Consider the following 17,484-nt stretch of genomic DNA (forward strand, 5'->3'; position numbering starts at 1 on the left):
ACTACCGCGTGGGCGAATTATCTGACCAAATCAACGGTAACTTGGTGCCTCCTGCCATGTTTTGATACATATCCCTCATAAAACAGACCATTTACTATTATTAGTGAAGCTGTCCTACTTTTCTGCCTCTAAGCTTGTCATGTTGGCGAACTACTCGCGTCAGTCCCAATTGAAACTGGCCGACGGCCGACTCTCCGCAGAAAGTCGGGGACCAGTTGGCAGCCAACTAAGTCGGCCAGCCAGTCATGTTCTAAAGTCTGGGCAACGTTAACTGCCAACTACGTCGACAAGGACCTGGCCAATGACGTTGGGCCAACAGCCCGTGCCGACGGGACGCCACCGTAGCTTGCCGTCAGTCGGTTACCGAACTCATCTTCACGTAGTACCAAGGTGTGGCCAATGATGTCGCTTTATGACGATTTCAATCAGTTCTAGGGAGTGCACATATTACCTAAGATTGAGACCCGTCACATAGACTCTGTTGTAGTCGTTGAAACTGTCACAGAAGAGTCATATACGCCATATGAAAAAAGAGAAAGTGTCCTCTAACGTCTCTATATGTTGCATTGTGATAGGCAGAGAGAGGTTTGGCAAGCCGTCGGCCAGGACAGATCTGTAGCAAGAAAGCTGCTCGTTTGCCAAGCTCGGCTGGGTTGGCCAGCCATGCTCTTGCCAAGCTTAGTTCAATCTCAGTATGTTGCCTCGGGGAGAGGGAAACGCGGAATGGTGTAGCACTGCATAAGTTCAACTTTCGATTGGCCAAGTGATTGTCTCAAACCAAAAGCAGTAAGAAACAGAGACATTATCTTCATGGTGAGCTAATACGACAAGCAATTCCTCATTTCGGTGTTGTTTGTGTACGCATCAAATTAAACTTACACACATCACCCTTCATTTTGACTCACGCGCGAGCAGGAATCTCGAATTTGTGGAAGCTCGCGAGACAAACCTATGTATAGTATCTGCTGTTCTTCCTCAGGAAAGAAATGCAATTTCTTTTCTTTATACTGACCTGTTTGATTCTAGTGATCTCGGGCATATTGCGAGCTTTCACGATTCTGCCCCTACACCGTTACCCTACGCCACGAGACAATTGAGTGAGTTGGGTCATGCATTTTTTTGGAACGGGCCGTGGTTGGCCCATGCACAGGTGTTGTTCCATGAGCCATTCTTGGGGCCACGTTTACCCAATCAGTACCCAAGCTTGCTTCCTTATTGGCCAGACATCGGCCCTACATCTGTCAGGTCGGCCCTCTACATTGGCCCGAGCTTGTGCCGGCTAAGACGGCCCGAGTGAGGCCATTGTCAATCCCCAACCTTGGCTTAAGCTTTCTTTGCAAGCTTGGCCCGACAACTTTTAGGTTGGAAGCAGACGTCGGCCCAGTCTTTCGCCAATATTGCTCTCGTCGCTGGGAGGTAGCGTTGTCATGCAAAATTTCTCACTGGGCCGTGATAAGGCATTTCAGGGCGTCAAGGCAGGCGCGATAAGGCATGGGTCAGCATTTGCCAGGTTGGCCAGAAAGGCTGGCCCTATGTTGGTGGCCAATGAATGGCCAGTCTCAGGCCATTGTCAATCCCTAAGCTCGGCCCAACCCTGTTGTCTTACCTTGGGCCAAGGTTGGCTTAGTTGGGCAACTCCTCTCAGCCGACCTTGGGCCAAGCACGTTTTTTCACTTGGGTAGCGTTGTCATGCAAAATTTCTTACTGGGCCGTGATAGGGCCATATATGGGTCAACGTTGGCCAGGTTGGCCATAAAGGTTGGCCCTATGTTGGTGGCCAATGGATGGCCAGTCTCAGGCCATTGTCAATCCCCAAGCTCCGCCCAACCATGTTGTCTTACCTTGGGCCAAGGTTGGCTTAGTTGGCCAACTCCTCTCAGACGATCTTGGGCCAAGCACGGTTTTTCACTTGGGATAACACGAGACCGGTACAGAACATTCAGACTCCCTATTCTTCTCTCCACCTGGCTGCTCGCCACCTAGCGCACCCCAGCAGAAGCATTCAATGAATGATAGTAACAGCACACGACTGGTATGTTTCGCACTGACCCGGAACTGCCGCAACTTCTCTTCGTGTGCAATGAAGTTTCCCGGCATACAGAACTCAAACGGCAAAAGCACTGCTCAATTCCGCAGCGCAAAAATACTGAGGAGCCAATGTCAAGAAGGGGAAGAGGACAAAGATACTATCACAGGAGAGACACGAACAAAAACAATGAAGACATCACGAAATGACACCTGAGTTACGTTATCTGTATAATTTTTGAAGCGTGCCTCGTGGAAGAAGGCATGAAGCAGGTCGATTTATTCATCGGCAATCATTCTTTTCTTCGCCATTTTGAAGGCAACGCGAGTGCCTCTACAGGTAGTTGGGGAGGTGAATAGAAAACTATCGTTCTTACATGTTGATGTTGGAGCCTACGTGGCTGCTGTTACTAACGCCGCTGAAACGCCAAAAGTTGATTGTCACATGTTATCGTCATCCAGCCATGTATCCAAATAATAAATTTTTACCACAGAGGAGACTTGTTTGAAGTGCAGACGTTGAGCACACATGTAGCCCAGCTTCCACGCAAGCGTGTATGCGACACTCCTGCACATCTGCTGCACTGGCACGACCATCAACAAAACGGTATCCAGCTTCCAGGAGACAGCACAGCTCGAAAAAAGCAAGCAAGCTCCAGCCGAAATGTGGATGCTGAAATACAGTGGCTCTATGGGAGCACCTAGTGGCGCCAATTGCTTTGTCTGAGAACTCTGAAAGGCTAAATTTTTGGAGCCCGAAAAATGAGAAGGCGACAGGTATGACAGGAACTAAGTGATACCGCACAGACACCAAGTTTATTTTTGCATGTGCAGCCTTTTTTTCTACTCGCGCTTGGTGTCGCCACTTCTGACTCCTCATCAGCAAAACCAAGGTAAGTCACAACAACAACAAAAAGTCAGTTCGTGGACTCGTTTGGCCCATTCGATGGAGCAACATTATACAGCTATGCTATGTTTGATCTTACATTTTTTTTCAATTATGAATGTTAGTACAGCAGATTTTATTCTACATTTAGTGTGCATACTGTGTATTTGCAGTGCGGTGCTCTGCATAGCATGTCTTTTCCCGGCACCACCAGGAAACTGTCAATGTTGAATATGATAGTGAATAACTCTACTAGTTTTGTAACTCCTGTAATAGCAATAATTTACAATGCAGCACCTTTAATTAAAATAATGTTATAGTAGTATTTTCACTATTGTGACACAAACAGCCACTAAGTACAATATATACACAAGCTACAATACATGTCCTTACTAGCAATTAGCAATCAACATGGCAATACAATCATGATGTCAATGCAGCTGCCCATAATAGCAGGCATTTAAAATAAGCTATGTACGCGTCGCAACCAGATACTTGTGACAGATCTGAATAGAATCTTGTAAGATTGTTCCCAACATGGCAAGGTAAGGCAAAGAAATTTGTCTGCATTGTGTCACACATGCATTCTACTTGAGTGTGAAATAAAGGACTAGGGCCATAACTATTGCACCTATGGTAACAACAATAGCCAGGCAACACATCTTCTTTCGTGCTTTCGCCTGCAATGGAAGCAAAACGCTGGATATAGTTATGACAATAGCGAAATAATGCTGATAGTATCTTAAGAAATGTGAGTCAATGAACAGTTTTTGCAGAATGCCCTGCTACATTCCCGTAGACATGTTGAGTCTCGAACACCCTCTACCAGAGAAAACCCTCAAAACCCTCACAACAATACAATGAGCTCTACGGGACTTCTCTCACCAGCCAGTGAGAGTTACTGTTCACAAGCGAAGCTCAATGGTGAGTTCGCATGTTGCATAGTATTTGAAAACACTGCCCGGTTCTGTATTTGGCACATCTTATGTCACCATCAGTGCCTTGATGGGCCAAAGCGAACCGTCAAGCTGTAGCAGGGTAAAGCAACAATGAAATTTTCCTTACTGCTTCTGAGCAAGATGTAGCATTTAAAGAGCTCATCTTTGAAGCACCTATCAATGATGCGTGTTTTATCTCCTTACACAAGACCTGCGTCCTGAGAGAAACTGCATCAGTACGTATTCCTCACCTGATATTGACTGGCACTCCTCAGTTGGTCGACAGCCTCAGCAGTGTTGTATTCAGTGTTCTCAATGTTGCTAGCAATTGTGTCTGAAAAACAAGTGCACAGACACAGCATGAAAGAATAAAAAAGGGAAACTTAGCACTCCAATGTCGCCAGATGCTGAATGCTGTTGGTACAACAGAAGTAGAAAGAACAAGTGAAAGGCAAGCGACTGACAGCTTACAAAACACAACATGAAGTAGACAAGAAGATCTGGGACAGGTTATTGTTAGATGCCATCATACGATCACAATACGTGATAGGGTACTTGTCACAGCGCCTGGGGCGCATCCATATTTACTCCAACTACGCGCCGAGGACGTGAATTCATTTAAAATTCGTAAGAAAAAAGAATGGGTAAACGTACTGCATCAACCTGGCATGCAAGCCAAAGCAACGGCATTGGAAAGTGGAGGTTGAGAAAGTTCCATAGCATGAGCAGTAGAAGGGTGAGGCTTTCTTAGAGACTGAACGATCAGAAATCAATTAATCAATTGAAATCAATTATCACGGTCCTTGCAAAATACTGCTTCCACTTTCTCAGCCTTGTAAATATATGTACATAAACTACCACTTTTGGTAACACAGGGCCATCCATTTTCTTTGTTGTAAGACATCGACAGACAGCCGCCATCCCCGTTTCAACACGCATGCGGAGCAGGGCCATGTTTTGACGCTGTCATCGCCAGTGTGCACCTTTTGAAGCAGATTTTTTCTTTTTCCAGCAAAGTAAAGGTCTAGCACTGGGCGATGTCCTGGCAAAATATAAATTACATCAAAAAGTGCCTTTTCGTGAAACAGTCGCGCAAAGTCTTTGTTTTTCGAACGATACCCAAATTCTTGTTTGCTTCAGCAGACACCTGCAGATGGCACATGCACGAAAGATATACTAAATGAAAGATCATTAAAATCTGAGCAAATTCATGCCAAGAATAACAACAAGAAACATCTGCAGCTGGAGAAATGGCACGTTGAAGTAGGAACAAAATTGCGTGCTGCGAGCATGTTCACCATATCACAGAACGTTGTATCTGAGTGCCAAAATTTGTGTTTGGTCTCTGCTGGCCTGGGTATATACTAACACATAAATATCTTTTGCACGAATATCTTATAAAACCAAGGAGACACATGCGTGGAAAAACGGCAAAAGTGTAACACTCCAATTCAGGGCCGGATTTTTCTCAATTTCTTTTGCACAAAAACTAGTTGGTAGAAATAATTCATTTTACCAATTTTTGTCGTCTCATACTATGAGCTTCTAAATACAAGAAGAAACTCCAGGAGGTCAATGGGACCTCCCTGCCTGATTTTATGTGAAATCGGCCTTGAACTGTTTTGCAGCGCAAGCATATGCAATAGCGCTTTTATCAAATGAGCTACAGGCAATCTCGGGCTTATCGCGAAGTAAGCCAATCAAGCCACAAATTTTAGCATCTAGAATTCCAAAAATTAAATGGACACAAATATGTGGCCTGTGTCCCATTTGCAAAAAAAAAAAAAAAAAATTAAAAAATTGGTGCCTTATGGTATGGTACATCATAGTACCATGCCATGAAATTAAGGTGGCATACAATGCATTCATGCTTAAAGGGACAGTCCGGGAAAACCGGAAGTTGATTTTTTCCAACTGGCACGCAGGCTTACATGCTGTGTGGAAAGTTTCAGCTCACAAAAGGGGGTGGTTTTCGAGACTCCGAATAAAAACTACTCCTCTGAAGACATCCGGTTTCGTATTTCTCCTTCGCATACTCCTTGCCCCAAGGATCCTCTATGTACGTCATATGTCACGTGAGCATGACGTCCCCAATGGACACAGTGGGGCGCCCTACTGCGCCGTTGCTGGGAATGCAGAGAGGTGTTTTTTGCTATCAGTGTACTGAACCGTAGGCTGCGTCATGATACCTGCGTTTTTATATTGACGCTACTCTGCATTTTACTCTGCATAACGTGTGATTGCTACTCAAGAGCATCATAATGGGCAAATGCTATCACGCAACAACCAACTATCGTGCAAACAAGCATACGCATAATGTAAAAAAACCCGAGACTAGGGAACATGAAGGGACAGACACAAACACGTTTTTTACATTATGCATCATCTTCACCAGCTCGCTTGCTTCCTAGCCATTTTTTCATAAGCATACGCAAGTCACGTGCGGCTTTGCTCTTATACACGTCACGCGAGAGCATTGCTGCGGCCTTTACTCAGGGCCGACTGCGGCATAGCAAAAAAAATCGATTATACATCGCACGATATGATTTCTTCCGAAATATTTTGCACGCTGGTTGTGAGGAGTATTAGAAATCATAAGACGGTGTTCCCCAGACCCACGTTTTTGACAGGACTGTCACTTTAAACTTAGGGGATGCTACTGCTTATAAATACTCAATCTTATTACGAATGTGGGTAAGGCTAGTGACACAAAGTGTGCTGTATGTCGCATCTGGCATAACAACCTGTTAGATGGTGCAAATAAAGCACTGGCGAAATTGATGCGGGGCACCCATCACACAGTGGTGACGTCAATTCATTCTACATGTTTCCCTGGTCCCAGGGCCACTGAACTACTGGGACAGGAATCAGGTTTTCTATTGTGGCCTACAAATGGCCCATCTCGTTATCCACACACTATTAATCAATATCACTTTCCCCTGGTAGAAGAGTTGTCTATTGCATCCGTTGCTGTTGTCTCTGTGTCTGTTGTTTCTTGTTGCTCACAGTCTCCATATTTTACAGCCCACCAACGTTCTGCCGTCAAAGCTCTTTTGACCTCTTTGGGCAACATAGGACTTGGATCCTTATTGTGATGGGGCTCATTATTTCATTCTCCACATCACCACCAGTAGTGGGGTAGAGTATCGCCCCTGGCGATGAAACTCCCCATTCATCATCTCAAAATAAAGTGATTGTTGTTGTTGTTGTTGCACGCAATAGGAAAGATATCTGACCTATGACGCCGCCTTGATCATGAACCAACGTTGCCAGATCTTTAAAAATCTGATTACAGTCAAGGACATCTGCCTCGATCTCCCTGATTCGCTCCTCCCTTTCCATCAGAATTGCCTGGAGCAGAAAACGGTTCAGATGAATTACTATAATAAGCGACACATTAAATGATGTCAATGTGTGTCTCATCTAATGAAGACAAAGGGTGTGGACATATTTTCTACGTACGTGTTCATGATCTAAGTCAGCAATAATCTGTTTTTGAGCTTGTACTTGAGTTTCGTCTGCCTCGATGAGTGGTTGTTTCTCCTCACCGCCCCAGCCATACGTCGGCTCACCGCCTGCCCGTGGAGACGGCAGTGCCATCGTGTACTTCTGCCGTGTTGCCACTTGCTGAATGAACCAACATGCCACAATTAACATAGGGAAGACACAGAGGTTTATCCAACAGCTGATGCTAACAGTTTCGACTGACATTAAATTATTCGGATCAAGTTAATACATGCAAAGATGTCGTATCTGCAACAGCAGGAACTCTCTTGCACATCTCTATGCTGCAGATGACTGGCAACTAGCACACAGAGAAAACTGAACCCTAGAATAATTGAAGAATAACAGAAGTAGTTGAAATTCAACAGTTAAATATTTACTTTATCACAATAGTGATTACAGCCAAAAAACTTGAGTTAAAGACCTGGAACTGGAACAAGTATAGAGTGTGTCGACAAAAGAAAGTGCATTGCAACTTCATTTCCTCTTTGCATAATACAGGAACATTCACGAATACTGATGTATTCATCATGCACCCTTCACAACTTTCTGAGAGATTAAATAATCAAAAAATGCATCAAGCCACACACTCTACATACCTTCGCATCTACCATGATAGTTTGTCTCTGCCTAAATGGGCGAAAGACTTTGTCCTCTTAAACCAGAATTGCATTGCATTGCCAACCAAAAAGAGGCTGAGTAAAGCCTAAAAAAAAAAATTGCATGTTCCTCACCTCCCCATGCATAGACAGCAGAGGACATCTGCAGTATTTGTAAAAAAATATGCAACCATTTTTTTGTCATATGAAAGTATGCCAGGGCAGTTTCTTCGCGCCGCTAACATGGAACTAAAAAAAAAAAAACGGATGCCAGGGCTACACCCCAATTCACATACGCAACTTTAATTTGAATTATCCAAAACTTTGAATTAACGGAACTATAGACTATTAAAACGGAATTACCTTCTGTATGGTACTGTACCGTCGCACAACATCTTGAAACTCATTTCTTAGTCTCTCCGACTGAAGCTTAAGTTGCTGAAACAGAAAAACGTGCAGGAGTACGGCATGCAAATAAACTACACATTACATTTCAATTTTCTTACAGCGTTGCTTACCTTATCACCCGAGGATGCTAAAGAACTCAGAGTTCCCAACTGGGATGCTGTAGCCTTGATTGTGTCATTGGTACTCTGCTGAGTTGCATGACTAGAAGAAAGGTAGTGCAACCCGCAAGCATTACAACAGTGGAGACGGTGAGAAGCTCTAGAACTGTACCCGTGGAAGAGAACACAGTGGCCTCCAAACATGAAGAAATGGAGACATGGGCAAACTTATTAAACACATCTACACAGACATCCTACCTTCTAGTTGTGTTGGGAAACACATTACGTGAGGCTATTACACTGCTGCCGACGCAATAGGTTGCCGTGTGCAACCATCAGTAACGTGTAGCAGTATCCCGGTTGTCATACGAGCAGTGATGGCCAGTAGTTAACTACATGTAGTTAAATTACTAGTTAAACTACCTGATTGTAGTTAAAAAGTAGTTATGAACTACTTGCAGAAATGTAGTGGCAACTACTAGTTCAACTACTGTTTCAAGTAGTTAACTACTACAGTAGTTGGGTTACTGCAGGCGCCAACTACTTCCGATTTTGCTGAAAGCTTTCGGCACGATTGTGCTTCTGACTTTGACCTTGAGCTACTTGTCTGATGAGAACGGAGGTGCAGAGCAACTGTGCCGTGCATGTGTGCTAAATCTTTAATTTTAATGCTTGCCTAGTGAAGCCTCATTTGCTGTAAAATAATTCTGCAACTTAGTTTATATATTTGTGCGTGGTGCATTGATCTGTGACGAAGGAGCCTGAGTGTAAATCTCGTACATGGTCCGCCGTATGTTGTATGTACCTTTATAGCGGAAGCTTTCACTCCATAGAAAATATTTCCGCAGCAAGCTCTTTTGTCAGCGCATAATATACAAGAGACAGGCAGTGGACTTTACAAGAGTATGTGAATGAAGCGACGTAGGCACAAGAATATATTTCAAATATCATTATCACTGCCTGTGATTCATATTTAGGAGTCCAAGAACACTACAAGGCAATGGTGTTGATGGACAACGTTAAGTAGTTATAGATGTAGTTAAAATACATTGCAGTAGTTAAAGAAGTAGTTTTAACTACTAGTTAAACTACTCCATCACGAAGTAGTTAGTGGCCATTACTGCATACAAGTAAACTATCATCCCAACCTTTGTGCAAGAATCAACCTGGTCACATGGTACAAGTGGTTTTTGCATAGTTCACGCCATTATTTCAACTGCATCTATAGTCTTCAACTGAACTGCATAAAAAATACTGCAACTTTGTATAAAGTTCCCACATATTACCTTCATGCGAATTCTTGCTAGACATGCAATTCATCTTAATACACTTCATGATTACATTTAAAAAAAAGAATAAACTGTACTTACATTCTATCCCTGAAAGCTCTGTTGTCCGCCTGAGTCCCCAGCTGTTTAGCACCACGTTCCAGACTCACCGCTACAATTAAGAGCAGTGGAACCATTTAATAGTGTTCTTTTAGCACAGTGTGGAAACCAGCGGTGATGTTACTGTAAAATGAGCTGTTGACTTACTGGCATTGTTAATGGAGAAAATACTGGAACTGATACTGTCATACAGTTGGTGAAATTGCTGCGTGGAACCTAAATGGGGGAAATATGTAGTTGTTAGAATACTGAAGCAAAAAGATTTGAAACAAATCTGAATAAATTTCCCACTGACGGCAGAATTTTCTAGTACATTTTTCAAAACTGAGCAGTAGGTAACTCATATTTCAGAGAAATACTTTTGTTAAGTACATATGAAGTAAAAAAGGAAAATGTGTGACTATGCTTAAGAATGTTGTTGCAGACCTCCAGAAGTTCATGTGTCATAGGCACCAAGGTTCAAATGTTCCGAGCACAAAAGCAAGAACTGTGCCGTTGTGAAAGGTAAAACGTGAAAAATGATTGCAATGTCTTGCCGATTAATCCTGCAAATACTTCCACTATATTTGCTAATCCCCACAACCCCTACTTTTTAACAATGAAAAGATGGCTAAGAAGCAAGTGAGCTGGTGAAGTTGATGCATAATGCAAAAACTTCGTGTTGTATCTGTCTGTTCGTGTTCCCTAGTCTCGGAGGTTTTACATTATGCACCCTAATTTTTGTCTATGTCTTGTTGACATCATCACAATTCTTGTAATGCTCCTCCAGCAGAAAAGACTGGGATCTACAGGTTTATACCTTATTAATAGTTTCATTCAACAAAAGGATTCTGCTAAATTTTCTCAAATGAATTGTCTAAAAAAAAATTTTCTGCATTTATAGCATCCCCTTAACTTGCCTTCATTATTCCTCACAACGTATCCCCCACCCCCCACCCCATAACCTTTAACTCAAGCAAATTTTTTAAAGTTGTTCGCAGCGCCAGTTGCTGTACGACAGCCTACCACTGTCCTCCGCTAACATCTGTTAATGCTTGATACATGTTGCTTTTTAAATATGTACTATCTCACACCCTTAACCCCTTACAATTTGCTACAATTGCAGGAAACTATGTAGTTTTGTGTCTTGAAAGTGAACATATTCGACACAAATGTGTCTGGTTGGGTGAGAACTATGATTGTAACGAAAATCTCCATCCAAGGTACAGGATGTTGATACCCGACGTTTCGGAGCCAGTTCGGCTCCTTCCTCAGGGGTGACCGTAGTGGCCGTTGGCAGCAGCGTTCTTGCCGTGGTTCGAATTTCGTGATTCGTCGGATTGTTTTTCAGTCACGTGACGGAGGCCGCTGACGTATACGCTGGGTAACATTCGAACAGATCGATTAAAGTTTCCAGGTGTGGATGTATATGCCAGGACTCTACAAACATTCTTTTGATCTGATTACCCTCAAGGTCGATGATGCAGGCGTTTTGAAAGTCGATAGGATGGTCTCGAACTTGACAGTGTTCAGCTAGAGAGCTTCGTTCTATGTCCGACTTCCGTACATCATTCTTATGTTGCCGTAGCCTTTCGGGGAAGTTCTTTGTCTCGTCGATATATGATGCACTGCATTTGGTGCATGGAATTTTATAGACTCATACTTGCCAACTTGGGAACATCCAAATTAGAGAGATTTCAAAAGCGGGAAAGGGGGGGGGGGGGGTAGGAGAAAGCCGTTGTTGGATGGCTTTTATTTGCATATGTAACAGGAGCACACTTCACCCCAGCAGGCTCATCGGGCACAAGTTTTGCAGCAACAGACTTTGCCCTCTCCAAGAAACTATATGGGTGTCAAGCTGCGACAAGGCTATGACACTTTCTCAAAAGAACGTGAGGACACAAAACTATGTCTCTGTTCTCTTTGCGAGGTACGCAAGGTCGAAACAGCTAGTGCAAAGGCACCTTTGTCACCCGAAAATATGGAGGAAATGCCCGGAAACTCGAAGTGCTAGAACTAGAACTATGACCAGAACCCCTGAACTCCGTAACACAGAGGCTCCGGGAAGCGGCAGCGATGCCGATGGCAATTGGGCTGGTATTGGATTGACGTTTTTGTTTGTGTGCCCAGAGAAAAAGCAGGCGCTTGAGATATACAGAGGGAAACTGCATTATCCGGGAGATTTGCTTCTCGGCCGTGCAATCGTACAAACCGGTCCGAATCCGGGAGTCTCCCGCATGAATCGGGAGAGATGGCAGATATGTAGACTACACCTTGTGCTTTTTCTTTCGGTGGGCAATCTTTCGGCCCCGGTATATAGGGACTGTGCGACAAACTAGTGGCGCAGCGATGCGGCCTCCGGAGAAAGTACCTTGCGTGATAGCCACCGGGTAGTCAGCTTTGTTTACATGTGAAGTGCGGGCGTCTTTTTTTTGTCACACTTGAACTGTTGCATCGCTAACTGTGCCAGTAACTAAAAGAACTCTTCATTAGGGACCAGATGTTTCATTTCTCGTGATTTCTATGCTTCCAATACCACCGAGGGCACTAGACTCGCAGCGAATAGCGTTTGTGAAGCGTGTTCGGCCACTGCATGAGGTGTGCACGACATGAGCGAATATATTATATTTCTTATGTTCTAATTTCAATGAAACTGAATGAGGACCTGCAAAATGATCAATGATTTACAGTTGCCACTTTTGTGACGGTGAAACGCCGGATACTGTATCACCGTCAAATGCACCGACCAAACTGCAACATATTTCGAGATAGTGATTGAGGTGCCCAGAGCCGATATTGCTCCCGGTAATCTGGTTGACGAGTGAGAACGGAAGTTCTACGTTGTCCAAAAGGTTCAGTATTTACGCACCGACAATTTCACAGCTGTCGTGCCACAAGCTATGGCGGTAGCTGAGGTAGAAACTCATATAATTTCTTCTTTGAGTATCTCTTCAGCGTTATTGTATCTGGAGATACTGGAAAAACTGCAGTCGAAGTTCAGACAATAAGTTGTGACCTGACGTGTTTACTTGTATGGATAAAACGGATGTAGATGTAGACGATGTAGATTTCAGTAACGAAGCTACATGTGTGCAAAGAGGACGAAAGGAATACAAGGTTCAGTCAAAAACATGATATTACAAATGGCTGGAGGCAGAGAAATACACGTATATGTATAGCCTTCGCTAGCAAGGCGGAATAAAAGCGCTAAAAACACAAGGACGACAGACACAAAGTTAGCGCACTAACATTTATTTTTCACTAGCAAGGCAGGATTTTGTGAGGCGTCAAATAACCATCCTCTCGACGTATCAGTCACAAGTGTTTTGAACAGACAGACGCGAGTGGCTGTTCTCCTTCCGCACTGTTAGATACATTATAAATACGGTGGTTGTTTCTCTGCAGTTTGTCTCCATTCTCTTCGTTCGCACCCCAGAAAGGTTCCACATTATTTGCACTTCGAAAATTAGCCCCTCTAATTACGGCGGTCGCCACGCAAGCTACGGTTCCACTTGAGAATGCATAGAACGGGCGGCGTGGTATCACGTCAGATACTTCCAAGACCGCCACTGGCGGCGCTGTCGCGACAGAGCAGCGCGCCCCCTTTAGGTGTCGCACGTACGTCGTGTCGTACGTAGACGATTGCTTCTGTATTTTGAAGAATTACGATGTTGACGAGCTTTTGGCACGCCTAAACTGCATCGAGCCATCCATCCAGTTTACCGTGGAACTCGAGAGGGACAATGTTTTGCCTTTTCTCGATGCACTTGTAAAGAGAGAAGGAATTGACCTAAAGTTCACTGTGTACAGGAAGCCCACTCATACGCGACGATATCTAAGGTTTGATTCCAATCACCCTACGTGTCACAAGGCTTCAGTGGTTTCGTCCCTCTTTCGAGAGCTGAGAAGATTTGTTTGTCGGAGAAAGACAGGAAAAAAGAAGAAGCAGCAATCGCTTCCGATTTAAAAAACAACGGATAAACAAGTAGCTTTGTTCAGAGAGTCGCCCGTCGTCAAGCTCGCGGTCTCCGAAACCGACCAAGTCCAACTGACGACCAGCCCTGTCAGACTAGACGAATCACCGTACCATATGTGAAGGAAATCAGCGAGTCTCTGACACGTATACTAGCGAAGGAAGGAATACGTGTCTCTCACAAACCCGTCTCAACAATCGGACACTATATACCGCAGCCAAAAGATCGCCCACCGAAAGAAAAAGCACAAGGTGTAGGCTATAAAATTCCATGCACCAAATGCAGTGCATCATATATCGACGAGACAAAGAACTTCCCCGAAAGGCTACGGCAACATAAGAATGATGTACGGAAGTCGGACATAGAACGAAGCGCTCTCGCTGAACACTGTCAAGTTCGAGACCATCCTATCGACTTTCAAAACGCCTGCATCATCGACCTTGAGGGTAATCAGATCAAAAGAATGTTTGTAGAGTCCTGGCATATACAATCCACACCTGGAAACTTTAATCGATCTGTTCGAATGTTACCCAGCGTATACGTCAGCGGCCTCCGTCACGTGACTGAAAAACACTCCGACGAATCACGAAATTCAAACCATGGCAAGAACGATGCTGCCGGCCACTACAGTCACCCCTGAGGAAGGAGCCAAACTGGCTCCGAAACGTCGGGTATCCCCGTCCTGTACCTTGGTTGGAGATTTTCGTTACTATCATAGTTTTGTGTCTGTATCAACCACCACACCACTGCTGTGTGTGATTAGTCTGGACAACGATGATGCACCACATGTGCAAATAAGGTAGCATGCCATTCATAGTCCTTAAAGTCGCTATCCCGTAGAGCAATACTTTACAAAACTGTGATATGTGACCTTGTAAGAATGCATCAGCACCATCAAAGAGGAACAGGAAGTGTACTATGCTTCTCTAAGGGCCGAAACAACAAAAACGCCATATATGAGTGGACGGTTACCAGCACAATGGTGGATATCTGATGATAGATCTAACACTGCACGAAAGTCTTGTTCATCTTGTAATAAAGTGTTCCTACCCGTTTTACCTTCCCTCAGTGTAATCACAGTTACTTCGACTTTGGCGTTGCATTTTACTTTGTATTGTATAGATCTAACAGTACAATATTCTACACAATAACCAACGTGCCAATGTTCCAGAAAAAAGGGTGGAAGTGCAATGTATTTTACAGTTCTTGGTATTTGGATTAGCTTGCACTACTTATATAGCAATTGTCTTTTTCACATAGCGTTATTTAGTGCATTCCTCTCCTTTTGCGTGTGTATGTGTTTGTGTGTGTGCACATGCAAGGGAGAAAGTGAAAAGTTTTGCAGCTGCCATTGTAAAGTGATATACCAACTTGGTTATGTGTAACTGGATCGCTGTTTAAAATGTTTCTGTGTGCACAATGCTCGGATGTCAGCTGGAGTGTTCATGTAACGGGCACATTATGTGTGGTGTCCTTTTAACAGATGTTGAAATTTTGCGCACACACAACAAGCACTGTAACGTCATGCTATTTTTCAGGGGTGATAACAGCATACAATGGAACATTCATTTTGCCAAAAGGGACGTCTAGAGAAATAGCTCACTGGGTCCTCTTGAAGGGCTGTGGGCAGTTGGGAGTGAACTGTACCGAGGCTCCGTGCTTCCATAATTAGGGGTCTCTCTTCTGTCCGAGTCGCCCCACATGGCTGGAAAAGCCACAGACAGAGACTGTACTTGAAACACAGATGAAATTTCTGTTTGCTGCAGTTGTAATGGGCTTTCACCCAATCAATCTAATGTAAATTTACATTTATGCCTTGCATTCTGTGTTGTTCCCACTGCGCAATAAGTACTTCACTCAAGAATGTTTTTTGTGTCATCTCGGCTGGTAACGTAGCCTTTAAATAATGTTGTTTGTTATCGAATGTGTCAAGCCCATTCCCTCTTTTGTGCCCTCGTAGCTCTGAGGGTATTGAAAATAAATAAATAAATTTAATTTACTTATTCAAGAAATACATAAAATTTCATAGAGATAAAAGTGACACAATGATCAGGATACACAAGACGCTCGTCAGAGTCCAACTCTATTGTATGGTTTACACACATCAGAAGGACAAGCGATATTATGTATCACATAGGCGCAGGATGCACGAATAAAGTTTTTCTTGTCATTTTCGTACGGGTACAGCTTACATATCTTTTTTACGCTTCATTTTCTTCACTTTCTTTTTGCTCACGCGTTTTACTAATGCAGGCACGTGAGAAGCTGTTGAATTCACCACGATGCCCCTGAGGCTGCTACCTTAACCTACTTAACTGTTGTACCGAAACTATACAGCATACACATAACGTACAGGTGCAGCCTAAAGGTGCACCTCTAGCACACCAACAGCACATTTGTGCTACATATGCCGGAATGCCCGATCGGGGTATAAAGTGGAATCAGATAATCTGTCAAACACACCCTCAACCGAAACTGTCATGTGAAACCGGTGGTGTTCAGTAGAGCATGTCAGCGTCAATATTGCGAAGTACTAACCTGCCCGATAACAACAGAGTCACACAGTGTTTGCAAATTGTAGACCTGAGGGGGAACTAGAACTCACATGTGAAACTGGTACGGAATCGAGCTGTTAAAAAGCCAAAAATAAGAAGGAATACGGCGTTGCGATATCAATATGCAACACCGTAACCACAGGCGGCAGACAGCAAACAGCAAAGCGCCAAAAGCGCTTTCTGTCTCTCTCGTGTTTCGATAGAGGGCAGCTTATGCGGCTTATGGCCATTGCTTTTTCTAATGAACGATAGGTGGCGAAAGTTGCAGCTGGCGTCATGAAAGTCAAGTAGTAGCGCGAATTTTAAGGAAGATAACTTTTCTTTAGATAACTAACACAAGCCCAGACTTGTACACGTTACTAAAAAAAAGTAATTGATTACCGTTACCGTTACCTTGTACTAAAAAGTAATTTTTTACCGTTACAAATTACTTGCCGGAAAAAGTAATGAAGTAACGCCTTGAAAAGTAACGCGTTACTTTGCCAATTACTTTCGATATCTGAGAAAACTATATAAAAAAAGATAGAAAAGAAGATATAGAAAAAAAGATCTCCACAAAAAAAAAAAGGAAACTGAGCAAAAACGAAGTCAGCATTGAAGCAGAATTGCAAAAGCAGAAAAGAGTCCCAACTGGAACTCCCATAAATGACTCATCAGGTTCACGGTACAACCTACAGTCCAACTTACTGCATACAAGCCGGGTTACGGATAGATAGTACACATGAATGGGGAGAGGACAGTGGACTCAAAAATACACTACGCGTGCGGAACACTGTGGCAATTAACCTCGGGGTCCTCGGGTAAGTACAGTCGACCCCCGTTTATCCGGACTTCATTTATCCGGATCCCGCGGTATCCGGACAAAAGGCACGGGAACGGATTTCCCTCCATGTATTTTGTTCTCGTTTATCCGGAGTTCAGCTTCCGGACTCGGACAAGAATTCCAGGGTACGAAAGTCGAAAATTCTTGTAATCCAGCTTCAGTTATCCGGACTACCGTGAGTAAGAGGAGACACTGACCCCGCTTCGTCACCCTTTTCGCTGTGTCGGGGTTATTCCCGTCACACGTTAGGGACCTACATTCCTCCGTAGGGGAGACAACCGTGCATGATGACCCCCTTTTCTATTTG

At 43.8% G+C, this 17,484-nt stretch overlaps 1 protein-coding gene across 3 annotated transcripts; it reads right to left on the bottom strand.

The window, feature by feature from the left end:
• Positions 1-2,822: 2,822 nt before the first annotated feature.
• On the bottom strand, positions 2,823-16,538 carry LOC135394248 (syntaxin-12-like). 3 transcript variants are annotated; one of them, XM_064624900.1, is made up of 10 exons: positions 16,405-16,538; positions 15,403-15,504; positions 9,994-10,062; positions 9,829-9,898; positions 8,471-8,561; positions 8,316-8,390; positions 7,312-7,476; positions 7,086-7,200; positions 4,101-4,183; positions 2,823-3,591 (listed from the first exon to the last, which is right to left on the bottom strand). In XM_064624900.1, exons 2-10 carry the CDS (start codon positions 15,500-15,502, stop codon positions 3,499-3,501), a joined length of 861 nt encoding a protein of 286 aa, XP_064480970.1. In that variant the 5' UTR covers positions 15,503-15,504; positions 16,405-16,538; the 3' UTR covers positions 2,823-3,498. The 3 variants fall into 3 exon arrangements, with proteins under 3 accessions (XP_064480970.1, XP_064480969.1, XP_064480968.1); XM_064624899.1 differs by having other exon boundaries at positions 16,338-16,538; XM_064624898.1 differs by lacking the exon at positions 16,405-16,538 and adding an exon at positions 16,263-16,308.
• Between the last annotated feature and the right edge of the window lie 946 nt (positions 16,539-17,484).

Source organism: Ornithodoros turicata, chromosome 5, assembly GCF_037126465.1.
Source record: "Ornithodoros turicata isolate Travis chromosome 5, ASM3712646v1, whole genome shotgun sequence".
NCBI lineage: Eukaryota > Metazoa > Arthropoda > Arachnida > Ixodida > Argasidae > Ornithodoros > Ornithodoros turicata.

Bases quoted from the DNA above. Each gene is read 5' to 3' on its own strand.
- LOC135394248 (XM_064624898.1), bottom strand. The intron at 9,899-9,993 runs GTAAGTCAACAG...TCTTAATTGTAG, and splicing joins TTTCTCCATTAACAATGCCA to CGGTGAGTCTGGAACGTGGT. The intron at 3,592-4,100 runs GTGAGGAATACG...CTTCCATTGCAG, and splicing joins GGAGTGCCAGTCAATATCAG to GCGAAAGCACGAAAGAAGAT.